General features: G+C 29.4%; 1 protein-coding gene across 1 annotated transcript; it reads left to right on the top strand.

Moving 5' to 3' along the window:
• Positions 1-512: 512 nt before the first annotated feature.
• Positions 513-2,891, top strand: LOC126845328 (uncharacterized; the record flags this gene model as incomplete). The annotated part of the gene is made up of 6 exons (XM_050583977.1): positions 513-681; positions 748-806; positions 2,059-2,215; positions 2,289-2,359; positions 2,480-2,666; positions 2,757-2,891. Coding segments are annotated over 6 exons (723 nt in total), but the record flags the coding sequence as incomplete, so codon positions are not given.
• Between the last annotated feature and the right edge of the window lie 16,721 nt (positions 2,892-19,612).

The raw sequence follows: 19,612 nt of genomic DNA, 5'->3' as shown, positions 1-19,612 counted from the left end.
AAAATGATTTGTATTAGCGGTGCGGTCTTTTGACGATTTAGGAGCATGTGAAATTGTACGTCGTTACCGATAAACTTTTGATTTTGATAAACAGATGAATGCCGCCGACCGATAGCCGGGGAGTCGTTAGTGATGAGCAGTGCGCTGCAGTATTTGATATTTGTAATTATAATTACCAGTTTATTTGTTATAATGTGATCGAAGATGGTTCAACCAAAGTTTTGATTAGCGTATCTCAAAGAGCTTTTTCTGATGATTTTTTTTAATAACACATAAGAGCACAAAAAATTGAGAATAAACCTGAGATAATTTTATTAACGCGGAGTTAAGTTAGCACGTGTTATGCGGACAACGTTCACAGCGCGAGTATCTTTAAAATTAATTCCTCAGAAACGGCTTTTGACCCATCGAAATTTGCAAAAAAAATTGACATATATACTTTACTTAGGAAAAGCTTAAGTTCATATGACTTACACATAACAAACCATTCTGTAATAATAAATTGTTTTCAGGTTAAAAAACTCACGTTTTCGGATGTAAGCTTTTATCTAGAAGAGTTCGAGGATGACAACGAATTGGGTTACCTTAATATTCAACAGCTATCAAAAAAATTCAATAATTGGAAGAGTGTAAATAATGCATTGAACGCAAAATCAGTAGAACTTAAAAAAGAAAAAGGCGGTAATGCACATATACCAAGGAGGCGGTTCATTTGATGTAGACAATTATTTTAATTTTTTGTTTTAGACGACCATGAAATAATGGCTACGGAGTTCTTGTTGATTATGATGGAAATCAATCCAACAGTAAGTGCAAAATTAATAAAAAAGGGAGAAAATGTAATCTCTAGAAACATTTAAAAGAAAACTTTTATAAGAACCGGCTTAAAATAAGGATTTCTAAAAATAAATAAACAGCAGATCCTATTATTTTTACTTATTTTTATATTAGTTGAAATAATGTGAAGTTTTAATTGGTCAAAAAGTCAAAATTCTTTCAACAAATTTTCATTTCGATTGTGTGGCCGTAACTGATCATTGTGTCTTATCTATTCAGAACCATGGTTTATACCTTCATAATGAGTGTTGTGTCTAATATTATGAATAATTATACCTTTTTACCAATTCTCACCTGTTTTTCTGTAATCTATACATATCACACCATCCCCTTGTCTAAATTTAAGTCTCTTTTACCCACTTTTTTTATTTGGATTACTTGATTATTAATAACTACTTCGTTAATGTTTTAAAAAATCATATATTGTTCGTATCGAATGACCTAATATAAGTTGAGCGGGAGATTCATGTGTTGGTGATGGGGTGCATTCCTATACATTAGCAAAAATGTATTTCAATAACTTAATAAAATAGAACATTTTTTAAAAAATTGTTTTATTATGTATTTTTTTGTACGATTTGTCAAAATTTAATGGCCAATGCTATTTAATAACTTTACGTTGAAGCAAATAATGTAGTTTTAAAATATCTGCTGCATTTGGTGTAAATTTGATGTAATAAGTTAATTAACCTAAAAACGATTTTGACATTGTTTGATTTTCTGGAACCTGAGCTGAAGAAATAGCGTCAGTGTATTTTGACAATGTGTGTGAAACTTGCTCGTCAATTTTAAGATACAAGAATATAGTATGTATTTCTTAGCTACAAAAGCAATACTGCTCTCTTTTGAACATTATTTTCAATAGAGTTTGCTTAGAAATTTTTACTTTAGATAATTATTTTCTTCATCGCCAATTTGTAAGAAAATAGAACACAATTACATATATATATATATATATATATATATGTGTGTGTGATTTATGACGTTTCCTATGAAACACAAATTATACGAATGTCTAGTTGTGCACCTGAGCACTACACATAATATAGTGAAAAATCTTCACAAAAATTGCCAGCAATTTATTTTTAAAGATATTTTTTTTTTTCAAAATGTAGAAATGTTGAGTCTAGAGATGTGGAATTTTAGGGAATTACTGTTTGAATAGACTATTATCGATCTTAGGGGCAAGCTTGAATTAATATTTTTTTTCATACATTGTAGGGCAATGGTCTAACTATAGCACAAATAGAAATGTTTGATGGTTTGTACGAAGCACATAAGACATCCGGTAGCGTTGATCGTGTAGCATGTGAAAAAGTGTTCAAAGAGCTTGGTATGACCGTAAATGACGAATTGGAACTGCTATTTAACTCCCAGCGTAAGAATTATGTTTGTATTATAATACGTATGATAAGTAAATGGAGAACTGCTAATTATTAAAATTCGTACAGGACCGGCTGGAAGATTGTTGATGGATTTAATCATCCTTGCGGCAGAACGCAATACGGCGGTTGAGGAAAATGTAATATTGTTCATAATTATTTCTTTTTTAAATTTAAAAGTTCTTTGCTAAAATGTTTGTTAAACTATCATGCCTACTGATTAATAACTATTTCACATTGTAACTGAAAAAATTGTTTAGGAATTGAGTGTATTAAGTCTAAACGATGTCGTAACTGCCATAAACGAATTCATTAAGATGGACAATAACAATGACTGTTTACTTTCCCCTAAAGAGTATGAAAACTACGTGGATACGTCGCGTACTGTGTTTAAAGGGTCGGAAGAAACTGTCGAAAAAGCGAAACATTGTTTAAGCAAATTCGATGGTGAAGTTAATTTAAACAATGTTAAAATATTTTAATTAACGTCGATTAGTGGTCATTGCCTAATAAAAAAAATTAATTTTTCTTTTTTAGACATTCAAACAATAAATGCTTTGGATTACATTAAAGCGGTATTTTTCATTCAAAATCATACCAATGAATTAAAAGCTTAATACCGCTGGTGATTAAGTACAAGCTTTAACAATATTAATTGGACATATTCAATAACCATACATACATATATATATATAATAATAATAGTATTTTTAATATTTTTGTGTGTTTTCAATTTAAATATCTCGCTCTTCATTGTCAGAAAAAAAATAATTACTTAAATAATTAGATTTCTATTAATAAATAATTACAAAAAAAATCAGTACCTAAAGTTATTGTTTTTAATTAATTAAAATCCCATTATATATTATTACACTACATTTTCTCAGCACTGTGAACATTTTAAATATAAAGGTGTAAAACAAACCCGATATCTTTGATCTCGGTATATTATTTGTAAGCAACATTATTCAAAATACATATTATATAAATCATAGTAATGACCCAAATTGAATCGATTAAATTAACAATATTGTTATGCAAGATACATTTTTTATCGTAAGTCAAACAATATCTTATAATGTTGAATTACTAGATTCATTTTTCTTTTGTAAAGTGTTTTTAAACAATATGATTTCAATACCCCACGTTTTATTTGTTTTTAATACCCTTCCAAACTTATTGTTTTTTTATCGATTTTTAAAACTTTTTGGTAAATGCGCGCTAATAAAAATACTATTACATTATACTGAAAAATCAGAATATAATTAAATAAAAAGTGTATCATGTAATATGTATCACATGTCCAAGGGTGTGACGAATGGTATTAAAGAATGCAAAACTGTCAGTGATTAACATGAATAAGGAATCTCAAAGTTGAGACACCAAATATGATTAAAATAAAACATTAATTTTAGTAGTTCTTGAGCCAGTTCTGGGCCAGTTTCTTTCAAGTCATCTTAGAGGCCGGAATGGAGTGAATCATTTTGAACATACCAAAAGGCCCTTTGTGATTATTCAGAGGCATATGGATTGAAAGGCCCGAATTGTTTTGATGTTTGAAGGTTTTGCTTATCACCAAATAATAATACCATAAGTTCATATAGAGTTCAAAAAGGTAGTGTAAAGAAGGAGATTGTTTTTTATTGAGAAGAGGTCGAAGCATATCTAGTCGATAGTTGAGTAATTGGGTTGGCTTAAATAAGATTTATGTAAGAACAATTCAGAGTACGAAAACTAATCCTACATATTTTAATTTGAAAAGTACATAGATTTCATATTACTTTTCAACACGTTATCGTGTGCTAAATTCCAAGTTTGTTAAATTGTTTTTGTGGTTGTGTATTGATTTAGAAAAGTGTTTTTGGGTGGGCTATTACTCATATGTTATTCACTTCGATACGAACCTGAGAAAAATAAAACGCCAAAAACAAAAAAATAAATAATTCTGTTTTTACATACAACACTTCAATTGGAAACCTAAATTTGGGTCTCTAGTTGAAGAGTTCTACACACGTTGAGAAAAAATCGTTCTGGATAGAATAAAAAAAAATATTATAGATATATTCTTTAATTATTTATTAGGTATATCATAAATATCTAGTAAAAAAACAAGTTTTGTATAAATATTTATGGTGTTATTAGCATTTTGAGAAATAGGCTGGAGGAATATCGTTAGTTATAGAAATTATTAATGTTTTTTGTTTAAATTTTAGACACTTAAAATAATACATCTAGGTCAATGGTAACGACATGGTTTTTGTTTTGTATAAATTTCTTATTTAGTGCAAATGGTATATGACTGTTAGGTAATTGTTTGAACAAGCCTACAAAACATCACATCAAAATAAAATGTTTTCTTCTTATTTCAATGAATAACACTTAAACTGTGTTTTCGTGTAAGAAACTAAATATACATTTTTTTGTAATAGTAATAACAATAATAAAACCATATATTGTTTTCAAAAAGGGTTTAAATGAATATAAAAATAAAATAGTAAAATTATTCATGACCTGATGCAGACATTTTTAGGTACCCTTAATGTACCAATTATTGCAAGTGTAAAAAATATAATTCAGCAAAATTCTAATTGCAAAACTTAAATGGCTTAAGATATTATTATAAGCATAACATTTAGGAATGTTGTTTAATGCAGATGTCAAACAACCAATCCAAAAAATAAAGGAAAAGCTCAATAGACCAAAAATAGGAGAGATAGTCGAATGAGAACTTATACAAATGCTTAGATTCGCTGAACACATTGCTATAATAACCAAAACTTAAAAACAGATGTAAATTGCATTAGAAGTGATGCAGAAGTGTTGCATAGACTCCTAATTGAAGTGGGAAATAACTATTTAGATTTTAAACGATATTGGTTAATAAATATTGTTGTAACAAATTTTGAATTTTTTTTCAAATATATAATTTATACGGGTGTTAAAAATTAAAAAATTCCTAAACCATACGTTGCTCGGCTAAACTATGTCATTACATATAACTTGTAATTTAATCGAGTAATTTTCAAAATTACTTATTTAATTTCAAATTGTGTAATAATTTCTATGTTTACACTTGTGTATTATTTTGTTTAGTATAATTTTGTTTTAACTTTTGCAGTCGGTTTTACTATTTATTTTTAGTGTGTAAATAATTCTCTTTTTTGCAGTAATTACTGTAATACCTAATAAAACTGCATATAATACGCAGTAATACTCTTTCATGATTTTTATATGTTCAGTGTACATTTGATCTATCGATTTTTTAACCTGCTAATTATAGGTTAATTAAACTTTAAGTAAATTAAATATCACTAAAAGCTTGCTTTTATTTGTGTGTTGTAATTACGTTACTCAGTTATAGTTCCAACATTGTTTTACTCATCATTATAAAATGCAAACACATAGTTTGGCGCCACAGTTTAACTCCACCTGTGGCTATCACTCGTTATCACACAAACACACACACTATCACAAGGCTGTTATCTGTCTAGAACATTTTAGCGTTGTCGTGCAATTTGCATTAAAATCAAAATTATTATTAAATACAACTATTGTTGTTGTTAATACCTAGTTGTGATTTCTTTTTGCACTCTGTAAATTATATGTAACTAGTTCAATTAGATTCAGGGCCATAGGAACAATTTGTCATAATAACTTGGTCGAATTCTGTGATAAATACCTAACGTATTGTGTCGTGTTTCGTTTTTGAGCTACAATTGAGTTTTGTCTTGCCTGTAATTTATTTATTATACATTTTAAGTAGCAGCCCCGGACAGCGGTTTACGGTTCTACTGTTTTTGATTTCTAACGTATTTACATTATTACCGTGTTTTCTGTCTTTCATTGACTTAGAATACCTACTGCTTGGGAATAAACAGAATCATAATATATATGTATTTGTTTATTACTTATTATTTACTCGGAGTTGAATCGAGTGATTCGAGATCAACGCCACTTTAAATTAATCTAATCGGCAAAATGGTCTAGCTTTAATCTTTATCGTGTTAGCTTCTTACGTCAGTCATACCTGTAGTTTTGTATTATTTGTCTAATTTAAGTAAGTTAAAATTTCGTTTTAAATGTTAAAAAAAACAAAATATACCACTCAAAACTTTGTTGGTTTTTATTTTTTAAATAATGTAATTTGTTTCAGGCAAAGCATATTAACCACTGTGACGATTAAACGACCATGTCAAACAATTTTAACAGCTTATTTCATAATTTTTAATTTAAAACATGGTTTTTTTTCTCGTAAATCATTTAAGGTACAGTTATAGATATTTAAAATCAGGCAATTTAATGTATTTGATTATAAACTTTTTATTTTACCTCGTCTTTTTAATAGAAAATAAATTGTGTTTTGTATCTTATATGTGTTTTAGATAAGCTAATTTTACAATTAGTTAACAAACAAACCCAGAAAAAGTACATTTATAATCTATAATGTAATATAAGCAAAACAATTATGGAAGTTATTATGCAAGAACACTTCCTATGAGAAAGTCATTAATTGATAAGTTATGTACAAGTATTATTTATTACCGAGTAATGTTTGTATTTTTATTGAGCCATTTTAAATAATATAGCGGAGTCCTGGGTTGTAGGTATGCACTTTTTACTTTAATCCATACAAATAATCATTTTATCGCGATCCACTAAATACCAAATTTTTTTGCAAAAATCATGAACCGATACCCAATAAAACTAATATTACATATTACCTACCATTGATAATTATGGTCAAAATATCGGTTTCCAAAAAAACCTACATCACTTGTATTGTCAGATATCGAGTATTGGTTCTAGTTCAATTTTTTACAATTTTTTTGTATGTATCTTTACCAAATTAGTTTTTTTTGAAAGTGATTTTATTGACTTTTAAAACTTTGATTTATAACAATTCCTGTAGACTTGTGATCTTCCCGTCCCCACCATGCTTCTTCCCCACTATGCCCCGACCCCACTGTACTGGTTTTTTTTTAAATATGAATCTTATAGTCATTTACAACTAATAATGCAAATAAATCAATTAATACGATTGATTTTTTTTAGGGGAAAATGATTTTGTGATGTAACCTTAGTTACCGATGTAGGCTTAAAAATAGAAGCTCACAGAAATATATTGGCTTCTATGAGTCATGTATTTTATATGATGTTCAGCGGACAGTTTAGAGAATTAAACGAAAATGAGATTCTTATAAAAGAAATAGATTCTGAAATTTTAGAATTGGTCGTCAATTTTGCATATTATACTTGTAAACTGGATATTAAAGAAAACAAGCGTGAGGTATTAGGATATACAATTTTTTAAATATTACACTATTTTTATTTACTTGTTTCTTACATTTTTTAGAAACTGTTGATGGCTTTATAATATGTATGGTCTAAAATGTATAAAAGAGTTATGTTAAAATATATTAAAGAAAACATAAATACTACAAATTGTGTTAGTTTTATGAAAAATTCCAAATTCATATCACATGAAAAGATTTACAATTTTTGTTGGTAATATTTTTTAAACTATTTCACGTGCGATATATTTTCGCAACAATTTTTTTTATAAACGCAGTCGTACAATCGACAACGTTAGTTGACGGTTAGTCAACTATACTTTTGGCGATGGTCTCTTTTTTTTTTTTTGCAACACAGCTGCGATGGCTGACAATGCACACATAAAAATTATACGCTTTCGGTGAAAATATATGCAATGGGCAAATTGTAAAATTTGTTTCCTACACTTTTTATGTAACTTAAAAAAAGTTGTTATAGTAAATCGTTTCAAAAATTTCTTTATCGTATTTTTTTTAATATCACAGCATCCTTGATAGCAATTTAAAACGTGTTTTTTTTTCATCTAAGCCTGTTTAGGTAGGCATAAACAAAAAACGGTACCATTCAAAATGGTTTTAAAGATAAAAAAATACACTTTTGACTTTGATTTAGCATAAGTAGCATAGTAGCATTTATGCTGTCTATGAAATCGCCTCTTGTTGTCACTTAATTAACGTAAACTTTTTCCTTTAAGTAACCCCAAAAAAAAATCAAAGGTCGTCATGCCGGGGCTCCTCGGTGCCGACACAATATGTGGCCTGATTTCCTGGCTGTCTTGTTATTATTTATTCAAGAATATGTGATACAGTAATTCTCCGACAGCATTTCTGTGATGTGGCGGTGCGCCGTTCATCGTAGACCACATTGTGTTCTGTAATATTGAAAACTTAGTCGACAGAAACGGACTTATAGGAAAGACTGTAATTATGTCGGTCATAAAACTATAAGCAATATACATTTTATTTTCTTAATAAAAAACAAATAAATTGTTTGGCGGTTTCAATGACAATCCAATTTTTTATTTAAACAAAACTATAAAATAAAAGCTGAGTAATTTATCATACTAATTTTAATACATTTTTATTAAATACAAAATAAATAAATTATTTTTAAAATAAAAAAAATTATTTAAATAAACTGAACTAACTAAATGAACTTAACTAAAAAAATAATAAAACAATTTGATTGTTATTCTTGCATAAAATAAAAAAAAGTTTTAATAATTTTATACTTAAAAACAAATGAAAATGAATAATTATAGACAATAATAGATTGTTTGAAAAAAAACAACATGGTCGATATTGATTTAAACCATTTTTATTGCCTACAAAAGAATCCTATTAAAACCCTTAACCGCTTTAAAACGGGGTAAACTCAAATTGTACGCATTGTGCATCGTTCAGGAAATTAAAAAAAACAAGTATCCGAAAAATATCTTAACTATCGTGGCTACAATTAATCTGTCTTGATTGTTTTATGAATATCATTATTTATAATTGCTTGACTTATACACTAAATGACGTTATTATGCATTATAAATTATTTAATACATGTATAAAATATTTGTAATAAGAAAATAATTTATATTAATTAATTGTTTCTTGCGATGTTTCTTTAAAAAAAACAATGTGTATTTCCATACATCTTAATGCTTAAGGTGGATCTGAAACGTTAAAAAAATAACTTTTTTTTTTAATTAAACAACGTTTTAAGTTTAATATCAAAATATGATTTTAAGTTGAAATCAACTTTAGCCGAATCATAACTTACAGGGGACTTTATAGACCCCTAGGAAAAGTACTATGCGTTGTCAGTCGTTATTTGGCTATAGTCGTTTTCTTTGACTACTTTTTGTGCATCGACGAAGAAAACGAAGTATGAAATACAACTTATACTAATATACGTGTACCGTCAAATTTATTACTAAAACCTGGTATTCTATTACTTCCGGTAAATCAAAATACATTAAGCAAATTGACTCATTCGTTAAGAATAAGATACTCATTTTGTCTTAAGATATTCGCATTTTTTGTAGTTTTTATAATTGGGGACACTTCAGTTTGTATTATTAAAAATTACTGAATATTCAAGTATTAGTATATTTGAAATATAGGTATTTTTTACATTTTCAAAAAAGCAGCTCTTCGTTTCAAACAACAACCAATTAATAATAATTGTTATTATCGTATTACTACTAAATCAAAAGGCAAATCAAATTTTCCCAAGACAAAGTTTGTTTTCCAATTTCTTATTTTACCACATGTTACCATTTTGAATATTAATAACATAGACACTTGTTTTAGCTTTCTTTTTTTATTTAAAATTATAAAACCGCCAAATCAATAAGTCAACTGGTGATTAGAGTCCTACGGGTTGTTTATGCATGTATATATATCCCGTGGGATTCTGATGACTAGTAGACTTAATGGTTTCGTGACATGATAGTTTAAAGAAATATGAATATAATACAGGGTGATCCACTTATCGTGAATAACTCAATATCGAATTCTTGCCTATACATTAATTTGAAAACACAATTTTTTACTTTAGAAAAATACTAGTATGATTTGATGTGCGTTACCATTTTCATAAATAAACAGAAATAATCGTTTATGTGAACATGCTCAAAAGGCTGTATACATTATAGAGCTTGTGTTAAAAAAAAGTGCACCGAACGTCGACAAATACAGGGCCATTAGAATTTCACAGCCCGTTTTATTTACTTTCATACATGTGGGGCGACAATGCAAAACGTGCTATTGGCATTTTTGTCAAAATCGAGCTTTATATCAATCTTTAGAAAAAGTACGGCGAATCGATTGGCGTAATACAATTGAGCTGAAACGCACTATTTCTTTTTTAAATTATAATGTTAAAATTGTATTGCTCTTATTTTACTACTCATACTTACCCTTCGTTGCATGAATTGTTTTTATTTTTATGAAAAAATTAGGAATGATTAATACCTAGGTATTATAATGAAAATATATATGTCATTTTTATGTGTTTACTGCACTCTATTGATAAAAATCGTTTTGAAAATCAATAGGTCAGCTATTTCTCCTACAGATAGCGATGTAACAAAATAAATATAAACTATAATTAATAATATTATAGCAATATAAATAACGTAATAAATTTAATAACGTACACGCTTTTCATCAATTTATCAGTTAAACTGAATCATTTTTAGATTTTACTATAAGTAGGCACTAATCTTAGCTACGATGCAAAGCGGAGAAGGTATTGGTTTTACTATGGTGTAGGCTTTTTTTGTGTCTGTATACACTGTAACTTTTTTAATATTGAACCAATTCCTTCGAGTAGCAACTTTATAAAATCACAAATTTCTAGTTGGTCTTTTGAAGGGTTAAAAGTTGAAAAAGTTTACTTTTTCATAGTTAAAATTTGAAAAAAAAACAAAAAAAAACCATACGAGTTTTTAAGTTAGATCTTTTACTGGCTATAATTTCGAGAAAAAGAGTCGGATCGAGTTGAAATTTATTGATGTAAAACGTAATAATTTTAAGATAAATAACATCTTATATTTCAATTTACTGTTATATTTTATTAAACTATACGGTTTAAATTCATGTAAGGCGGTCTTTATTTTTTTTTACTTACATTATGGCACCACAAGTTATAAAAAAATGATCGTTAAAATATTTCAAACACTAAAAGTTATGCTCGACAAAAATTTATGTAGCCTGTTTGTGTAATATCTGATTAGGTTCATTTATTTCTAAATATAAACATTTCTAAATAACTAGTGAGATGGCGCAGACCATGTCTGCGTGTGCTAGTGATTTATTTCTGTTAATCCATGTGAAAACTGCTAAATGTAGAACTGGAGCAAATTCTACAGCAACAAAATGCTAAAAAGAGTAAAAAGTAATAACTTTTTAATTAAAATAATATCATCCCAAATGGTCAACAAATTAAAAAAAAAAGTATTAACTTTGTATTATAAACTTGTTCTTTATCAGACATTTTTCTTTAAAATAAATACTTCCTACTACTATTGCGACATATGTAAATTTAAATCAATTTCAGACATAATATTAGTGTGAACACGCTTGTAGTGTAAATACAACTATGTGTTATCTGTACTCACTTTATTATAGTATTAGATTTTGGGTAGAGTTAACATACAAACAATGAACTGAGGTGTTATTGGGGCTTGTGCTTGTCGGGGACAAACGGTTGACAATTAATTCAAGTGCCTTGCTTGCTTTACATGACGAAAACATTATACATACAAATTCTCCACATGGCAATATCTCTGAAGAGACAATGTTACCTGTAAAACAATATATACGATTGATGAATTTATTATTACAATTTCTTATAGCAGCACGGAAAAACATTAGGCGATCGTAGAATTACAGAGAACTCTAGTCTTGAACAGGCTTTGATCAATCTCGTACCAGAAAACGGAAGATATTATACAACAACATGTCACAACAACCATTAAAATATCTAATTATTTAAAAAATGTATTACCCGGTAAGCAGTACGCGATTGACGGTGACAAATTTGCAAACGAAAGCCATCGCTATCAAAAACCCACGTGGAGACCATTCTGCCGACATCCACTGTTAGAGTATGGTTGAGAATTTTCTTGAAACGGTGTTGATACAGCACAATACAATATGTTACAATACTAATGGTTACATAAAAGACTTGCAATGTTATGTTCATTTTTAATACATTTATTTGTGTTTTGTTTTACTAGGATCAGAGAAATAAAGAGAAATTTAATTAGTAAATACTAAATATTATAGATATGTTAATGACTTGCTTTTCAAATGTTTTTTCCACAATACGTTTGAATAAAAAATGATCTAATTGAGATTTGGAGCGAAATGAAGATTACTTTTACAGGCTTTTTAATGGGTTAAATACAGTTAGTAATTATATTTTTTTAATTTAATTTTTAATATAGAATTTATGGTGCTAAGAATGCCTTATTCATAAACATGACAAAATGAATTGGCACAAAACATCAGCTGGTTTGTCTGGAACGGAAATTGTATTTGTATCTGCTTAGATTTTTTCACACCATGCAATAATTGTTGGTAATTTTCTTGTAAATATTTTTAAAAAAATAAAACAAAACATTTTACATATTATTTGAGACACAATAAAATTTACTTTTTTATTCCTTTGTTATTAAACACTAGTAGGTAATACCTTAAACGACGGAGAAAATTAGTCAAGTTAACGAAATCAATAAAACCGCTAAAACAACAACTAACTTGGCGTTATATTATTTAATTGTTCACAGCCAATCGGGTAATGATGAATGTATTTTTTTTGGACATTTTATATTTGTCTTTGCCAATGATGTGTTGCACTTTTTAACACATACATTGATTTTGATATTTCTCTAATGTAGTAGAAAATCAGTAATTAAAATTAGGCTGAATGTTGTCAAACATTAGAAGATAATCTGAGTGTAATAGTAAAGAAGACCACAATCCGTAGTATGTATAAATTATAATCAAATTTTTAATTTATTGTTAAAGGATAAGACAATTTATGCTTTGATAAACTTGTATTGCTTAACATAATATTAATTATTTACATTTAAGAGAATTGATAAACATATTTGACTTGTTTATAGTCTGAAGCAACAAACTTTTTTTTCTTTGAGTGTATATTGGCGTCTTTTCCATTTTATCACTAAGGATTTCATCTTTTTCAACGAACCTGGAATTGAATGAAAATAACAACACCTTAAAACCGTTATATTTGTTTAATATAAATTTAAATTCACTTACCCGAGTCGTTAAAAAGTCTGAAAAATTGCGATCCTCTGCAGAGTATTTCTCTGTTTCTTCTATACGTTCTCAACATGCAACATACAATTTTATCTGCTAGGCAAAACCTTGTCCATCTTTTCGACACTCTGCGATCTTAAATTATAAATTCAATACATTTGGAAAGCGATAGGTGTAGGCTGATGGGCCTGTGCGATTTCGAGAGACTGGCGTCTTTGTCTTGTCCTATTTTAATCACTACCACATCCAATTTCTTTCATGCCCGAGGGATGTATTAGACTCGAAGCAATCATTAGCAATTTTGGGTAGATGCGTACCAGTGTGTGGACACTCCATGCGCGTCATTCTACCAGAGACTTGATCGAGACCAAGAACCTTGTTGTGTGCAGTTCTCCGCAGTGCAACTTTTAGGTCATGTAGACTACAGAGGAGTTCCCTGATTACACCCTGGGCTGAGGGAAAGGGATCGATCATGGGTTCATGCGGCATAAACGTGTCCAAAAAAAATTGGACCGTTTCATCCGGGGTAACGGTGAAAGAGGCATCAGGTCTCTGTAGGGTATGGAGCATCGTAGACTCTCTAGAGCCTATCTTCATCCATTTACATACTTTGCCCCAGGGAGCTGTACCGTCCTCCGTACAGAATTTCGCCAAGATGCCACAGCACTAGACCGAAGAGCGAGTCCTACGAGCAACGTTTGTTCATTGCAAAGTCTTGGAGTTCAAACCCGAAGTGGCTGTTAACTTCCTCGTTGTCAACGAATACACAAGTCGACGTGTGCCCGCTAACAACGATGACCATTTAAAAGGATCTGTAATATCTAGAAAGGCTGCTATAACTTACTTGTCTTCTTGTCTGTAAGTGACCGCTATTAGAAGGTCATATTATAGACCGTTCTCTGTAGAATATTCGCAAGTGCACTAGTCCTGGATAAACAGAGGGAGTCTAACGCTAAGTTCTTACCCTTGTAGTTCACCCACTTGGAGGCCTCCTTCTTCTTAAGACAGTCTGCTCGTTTATGGCTCATTCTGGTTACCCCTGGCGCTAGTGTGAGAGAAACCTAAGCAGTTGTAACATTGGAATAACTCCTCAATTTTACGGGATCTACTCCTCATGAAACTAATGAACATGGGTTGGGAGATGAGGTTCTAAAAGTGATTTAGATGAACCTCAACAATCCAAACAACTGTTTCTTTTTCCCTTTGACCTCTCTCAATGATCGGCATGATAAGGTTGTTGGCCGAGTTCACTGGTGTATTTCATATAATTACTTGCCAGTGCGGCGCAATAAAAAATTGTTTTCCCTATACTCGTCGACTGTGGTCAACACGGATAAAAAAGCAAAATATGTTATTGTAAAAAAAAAGCATTCTCGTCCGCGGTAGAAAAATAACACACTTTTTGTTGACATCAGTGCTAAAAAATGTGTACACTAATACAAAAGAAAAATCGGTTTTTGTATGTGTCTAGCAAATAGCCGAAGACGACAACATCGACAAGACGCGTAGAAAATACTTATTTTACTTTTTATTCGCTGTTCGACTTGTATGCCTATAGTCTAGAGCTATATTATTACAAGTTCTTGATTAAATTTTTTAAATATTTTTAAAAAAATACTTAAAATTATGCATTTCAAGAGCAGCCTTTTCGTCTCCATGATGTTATTTCTAACGTCGACATGGGTAAGAGATTAATACTATATATTTACAAAAACTTAAATACATACCGATTATATTATATGAGAAGGAGTGGCGGAGTGGATAAGGCGGTAGTGTGTTAGCGATCACTGTCGCCGGTTCGACACTCGGATAAGGGTGCTCCGTTTGCTGGGCGAGCAATCATCCGGTGAAAAGGTCAAAGGAGCTACATGATGATAATGTTGATTCTTAGGTTCATTCTGTACGTTTACCAATAAAAGTGATAGCCGTATATTTTATTTTAGAGCACTGGACTAGACAGTGTTCAGTTAAAACGATTGCATGAACTGTATGAAAATCACAGTACGACTACCAATGGAGTTGATGAGGAGCAAATCGCACAAGTCGTGAACGAATATTTTGGGCTGGAATGGGAAGATACGAAAAATATGTTTGGATACAACATAAGTAACATATTAATAAACATTTATATTACAATTAATTTTTGGGCACTTCAAGTTGACCGTTATGGCCGTTAAAGGCTTTACGTTTGGTTAATTAATATTTGATGAGCTTAATGGCTCGTAACTGTGAAGAATTTAACGCCCTACACGAAAAAAAACAACATATTAAAATATATACTAAATACTACATTTTTTAGCACAATACTTGAAACAAATTGTTACCTTATTTTAGTATTTGTTGGAAGTTTATCAATTTTCAAACTATAATTAGTAACATACATAATAAATAAATTGTTAAGTTAAGAACAATTAACTGAAAATATTGACTAGTCGATAACCAGTTTTGAATAAATATTTTTTAAGTCGATTGAGTTTGAAAGTTAGGGTAGGAAGTGGCGTGCGGTTGAGTATTGTGTGCAAGTATAAGTCGATTTTCAACAATTCACCCTTCCTTCTATCTACAATTATATTTAACTATATATATATATATATATATAAAGCTCGTCATACTTATTTCCTGGGCAATTCACTACTAGAAGTAGATCAGCGTTGTTCATACAACAGTTTGGTGAAAAAACCAATTGTGGAACAACTGCAAATTTTTATCTGTCAACATAATGCGTTCGTCTATTTCACCAATATACTGTCGATATGTACGTCAGAGTTCTTAACCCAACTATATACTTTATTAACTTGAAAACTATTTATTCAAAACTGACCACTAGCCATTCACAATAGTATTATTGCTTATAGTGCGTCAGGCAAAAAGCTACCGTTACAACAAATTTATTAAAATAACTTCATGACTTAATTAAAACCTAATTAATTTTTTTACAGATGAGCCTGATTCTGTTAATTTAAATAATTTATTACATGAGTTAGCGGAAAAAGGCAAAAAAAGCTCTGACAAGGTATTCAAATTTTCAAATGATTTTATGCGCGTTGGTTAAGTGTGAACTTTTTTATTATTCTCTATCATACTATTATTCTAGTTGTGAATTAGCTGAAATTGTATATATTTCTTTACAATATAGGCCCATATTTTATGTGTAAAAACCCATAGAATTAAACAATTAACAATTGTTATAATATACAGGGCGATTCAATAAGGAAAGACACTTATTTTCTCTTAACATATTCGTGATTTTGTAGTTTTTTTTAAAGATAACCAGTGTCTTATCTTAAATTCAGCACTCTGTGAACTAAATGTAAGTTCAAAATTTAGAACGAAAGATTGAGTGATATTAACTTAAGTATCTTTAAAAATAATCGCTCAAAACCGGGTTACGACCCGTCGAAATTTGCAGCAAATTATTTAAAAAATAATAACATATATACTTTACCGAAAAGCTTAAGTTCATATGACTTACACATAACCAATCATTCTGTAATAATAAATTATTTTCAGGTTAAAAATCTCACGTTTATGGATGTATGTTTCTATCTAGAAGAGTTCGAGGAATGCAACGAATTGGGTTACCTTAATCCTCAACAGCTATCAAAAGTATTCAATAATTGGAAAACTGTAAATGATGCATTGAACGCAAAATTAGTAGAACTTAAAAACGAAAAAGGCGGTAATGCACATATGCCAAGGAGGCGGTTCATTTGATGTAGACAAATATTTTAATTTTTATTCGATTTTAGACGACCATAAAATTATTGCTACGGAGTTCTTGTTGATCATGATGGAAATCAAACCAGAAGTAAGTGTAAAATTAAAAAAATTGGGAAAATATAATCTTTAGAAACATTAAATAGAAAACTTTTATAAGAACCATCTTAAAATAAAGATTTCCAAAAATAAATAAATAAACAGCCGATCCTGTTATTTTCATTTATTTTATATTAGTTCAAATAATGTGAAAATTTAATTGAACAAAAAGTCAAAATTCTTTCAACACATTTTCATTACGACTGTGTGGCATATGTGATCATTGTGTCTTATCCATTCAGAACCATCGTTTATAACTTCATAATGAGTGTTGTATCTAATATTATCCTTTACATATCACATCATCCCCTTATCTAAATATAACTCTCTTTTACCCCATTTTTTTATTAGGATTACTTGATTATTAATAACTACTTCGTTAATGTTTTAATAAACCATATATTGTTCGTGTCGAATGACCTAACATAAGTTGAGCGGGAGATTCATATGTTTTTGATGGGGTGCATTCCTATACATTAGCAAAAAATATATTTTAATAAGAAACGATTAGAAAGAAATGATTTCCTGTGTTTTTTGATATTTTCATGTCTTAGCTCTGGCATATAACCGAAAAACTTGTTACCAAAAAAGCGTTACGCTGTTATCTGATACGAGATAAGAGATATGGTGCATTGTACATTTGTTCAAAATATAACTAAATAATAAATTCAAAATAATTTAAGAGATCATATTCCTATGAATTGTTTTAGCCAGAAACTTGATATATTTATTAGCCACCTTATATACATGAAATTGCTCTTTCGTGGTTGCAGACTCAGCTGAAAAATGTTTTTATAGATTTGTACGCTTTGTACAATTTGATGGCCAATGCTATTTAATAACTTTACGTGGAAGCAAATAATGTAGTTTTAAAATATCTGCTGCGTTTGGTGTAAATTTTATATATTAAGTTAATTAACCTAAAAACGATTTTGACATTGTTTGATTTTCTGGAACCTGAGCTGAAGAAATAGCGTCAGTGTATTTTGACAATGTGTGTGAAACTTGCTCGACCATTTTATGACCTAAATAAACGAATATAATATGTATTTCTTAGCTACGAAAGCAATACTACTCTCTTTTGAACATTATTTTCAATTGTGTTTGCTTAGAAATTTTTACTTTGGATAATTATTTTCTTGATCGCCAATTTGTAAGAAAATAGAACACAATTACATATTATATATATATAACACAAGTTATACGAATGACTAGTTGTGCCCCTGAGCACTACACATAATATAGTGAAAAATCTTCACAAAAATTGACAGCAATTTATTTATAAAGACATTTTTTTTTTCCAAATTGTAAAAATGTTGAGTCCAGAGATGTGGAATTTTAGGGATTTACTGTTTGAATAGACTATTATCGATCTTAGGGGTGAGCTTGAATTAATATTTTTTTTCATACATTGTAGGGCAATGGCATAACTATAGCACAAATAGAAATGTTTGATAGTTTGTACGAAGCACATAAGACATCCGGTACCGTTGATCCTGTGGCATGTAAAAAAGTGTTCAAAGAGCTTGTTATAACCGTAAATAACGAATTGAAACGGCTATTTAAATCCCACCGTAAGAATTATTTTTGTATTATAATACGTATGATAAGTAAATGGAGAACTGCTAATTATTAAAATGTGTACAGGACCTGAAAGATTGTTGATAGATTTAATCGTCCTTGCGGCAGAACGCAATACGGCAGTTGAGGAAAATGTAATATCGTTCATAATTATTTCTTTTTTAAATTTATAAGTTCTTCGCTAAAATGTTTGTTATACAATCATGGCTACTGATTAATAACTATTTTACATGGTTACTTTAAAATTTGTCTAGGAATTGAGTGTATTAAGGCTAAACGATGTCGTAACTGCCATAAGCGAATTCATTAAGATGGACCGCAACAACGACTATGTACTGTCTCCTGATGAGTATGAAGACTACTTGAATGGGTCGAGCACTGCTTTTACAGGGTCGGCAGAAACTGTCGAAAAAGCGAAACATTGTTTAAGCAAATTCGATGGTGAAGTTAATTTAAAAAATGTTAAAATATTTTAATAACGTCGATTGTTGGTCGTTGTCTAATAAAAAAAAATGAATTTTCCTTTTTAGGTTTTCAAACAATAAATGCTTTGGAATACATTAAAGCTGTATTTTTCATGCAAAATCATTCCGGTGACTTTGAATTTTAATACAAAACTATGGTGATAACTCACAAGCTTTAACAATATTAATCGGATATATTCAATAACCATATATATATATAATAATAGTATTTTTAATATTTTTGTGTGTTTTAAATTTAAATATCTCGCTGTTCATTGTCAAAAAAAAAATTATTACTTAAATATTTAGATTTCTATTAATAAATAATTACAAAAAAAAATCAGTACCTAAAGTTATTGTTTTTATTTAATTAAAATACCATATATTATTACACTACATTTTCTCAGCATTGTGAACA

Source organism: Adelges cooleyi, unplaced genomic scaffold (genome assembly GCF_023614345.1).
Source record: "Adelges cooleyi isolate 19-005CV unplaced genomic scaffold, UGA_ACOO_1.1 ACOO_flye_CR_arks_rails_tigmint_CR_PRNA_761, whole genome shotgun sequence".
Lineage (NCBI taxonomy): Eukaryota > Metazoa > Arthropoda > Insecta > Hemiptera > Adelgidae > Adelges > Adelges cooleyi.
This window is presented reverse-complemented; position numbering and strand designations above follow the sequence as displayed.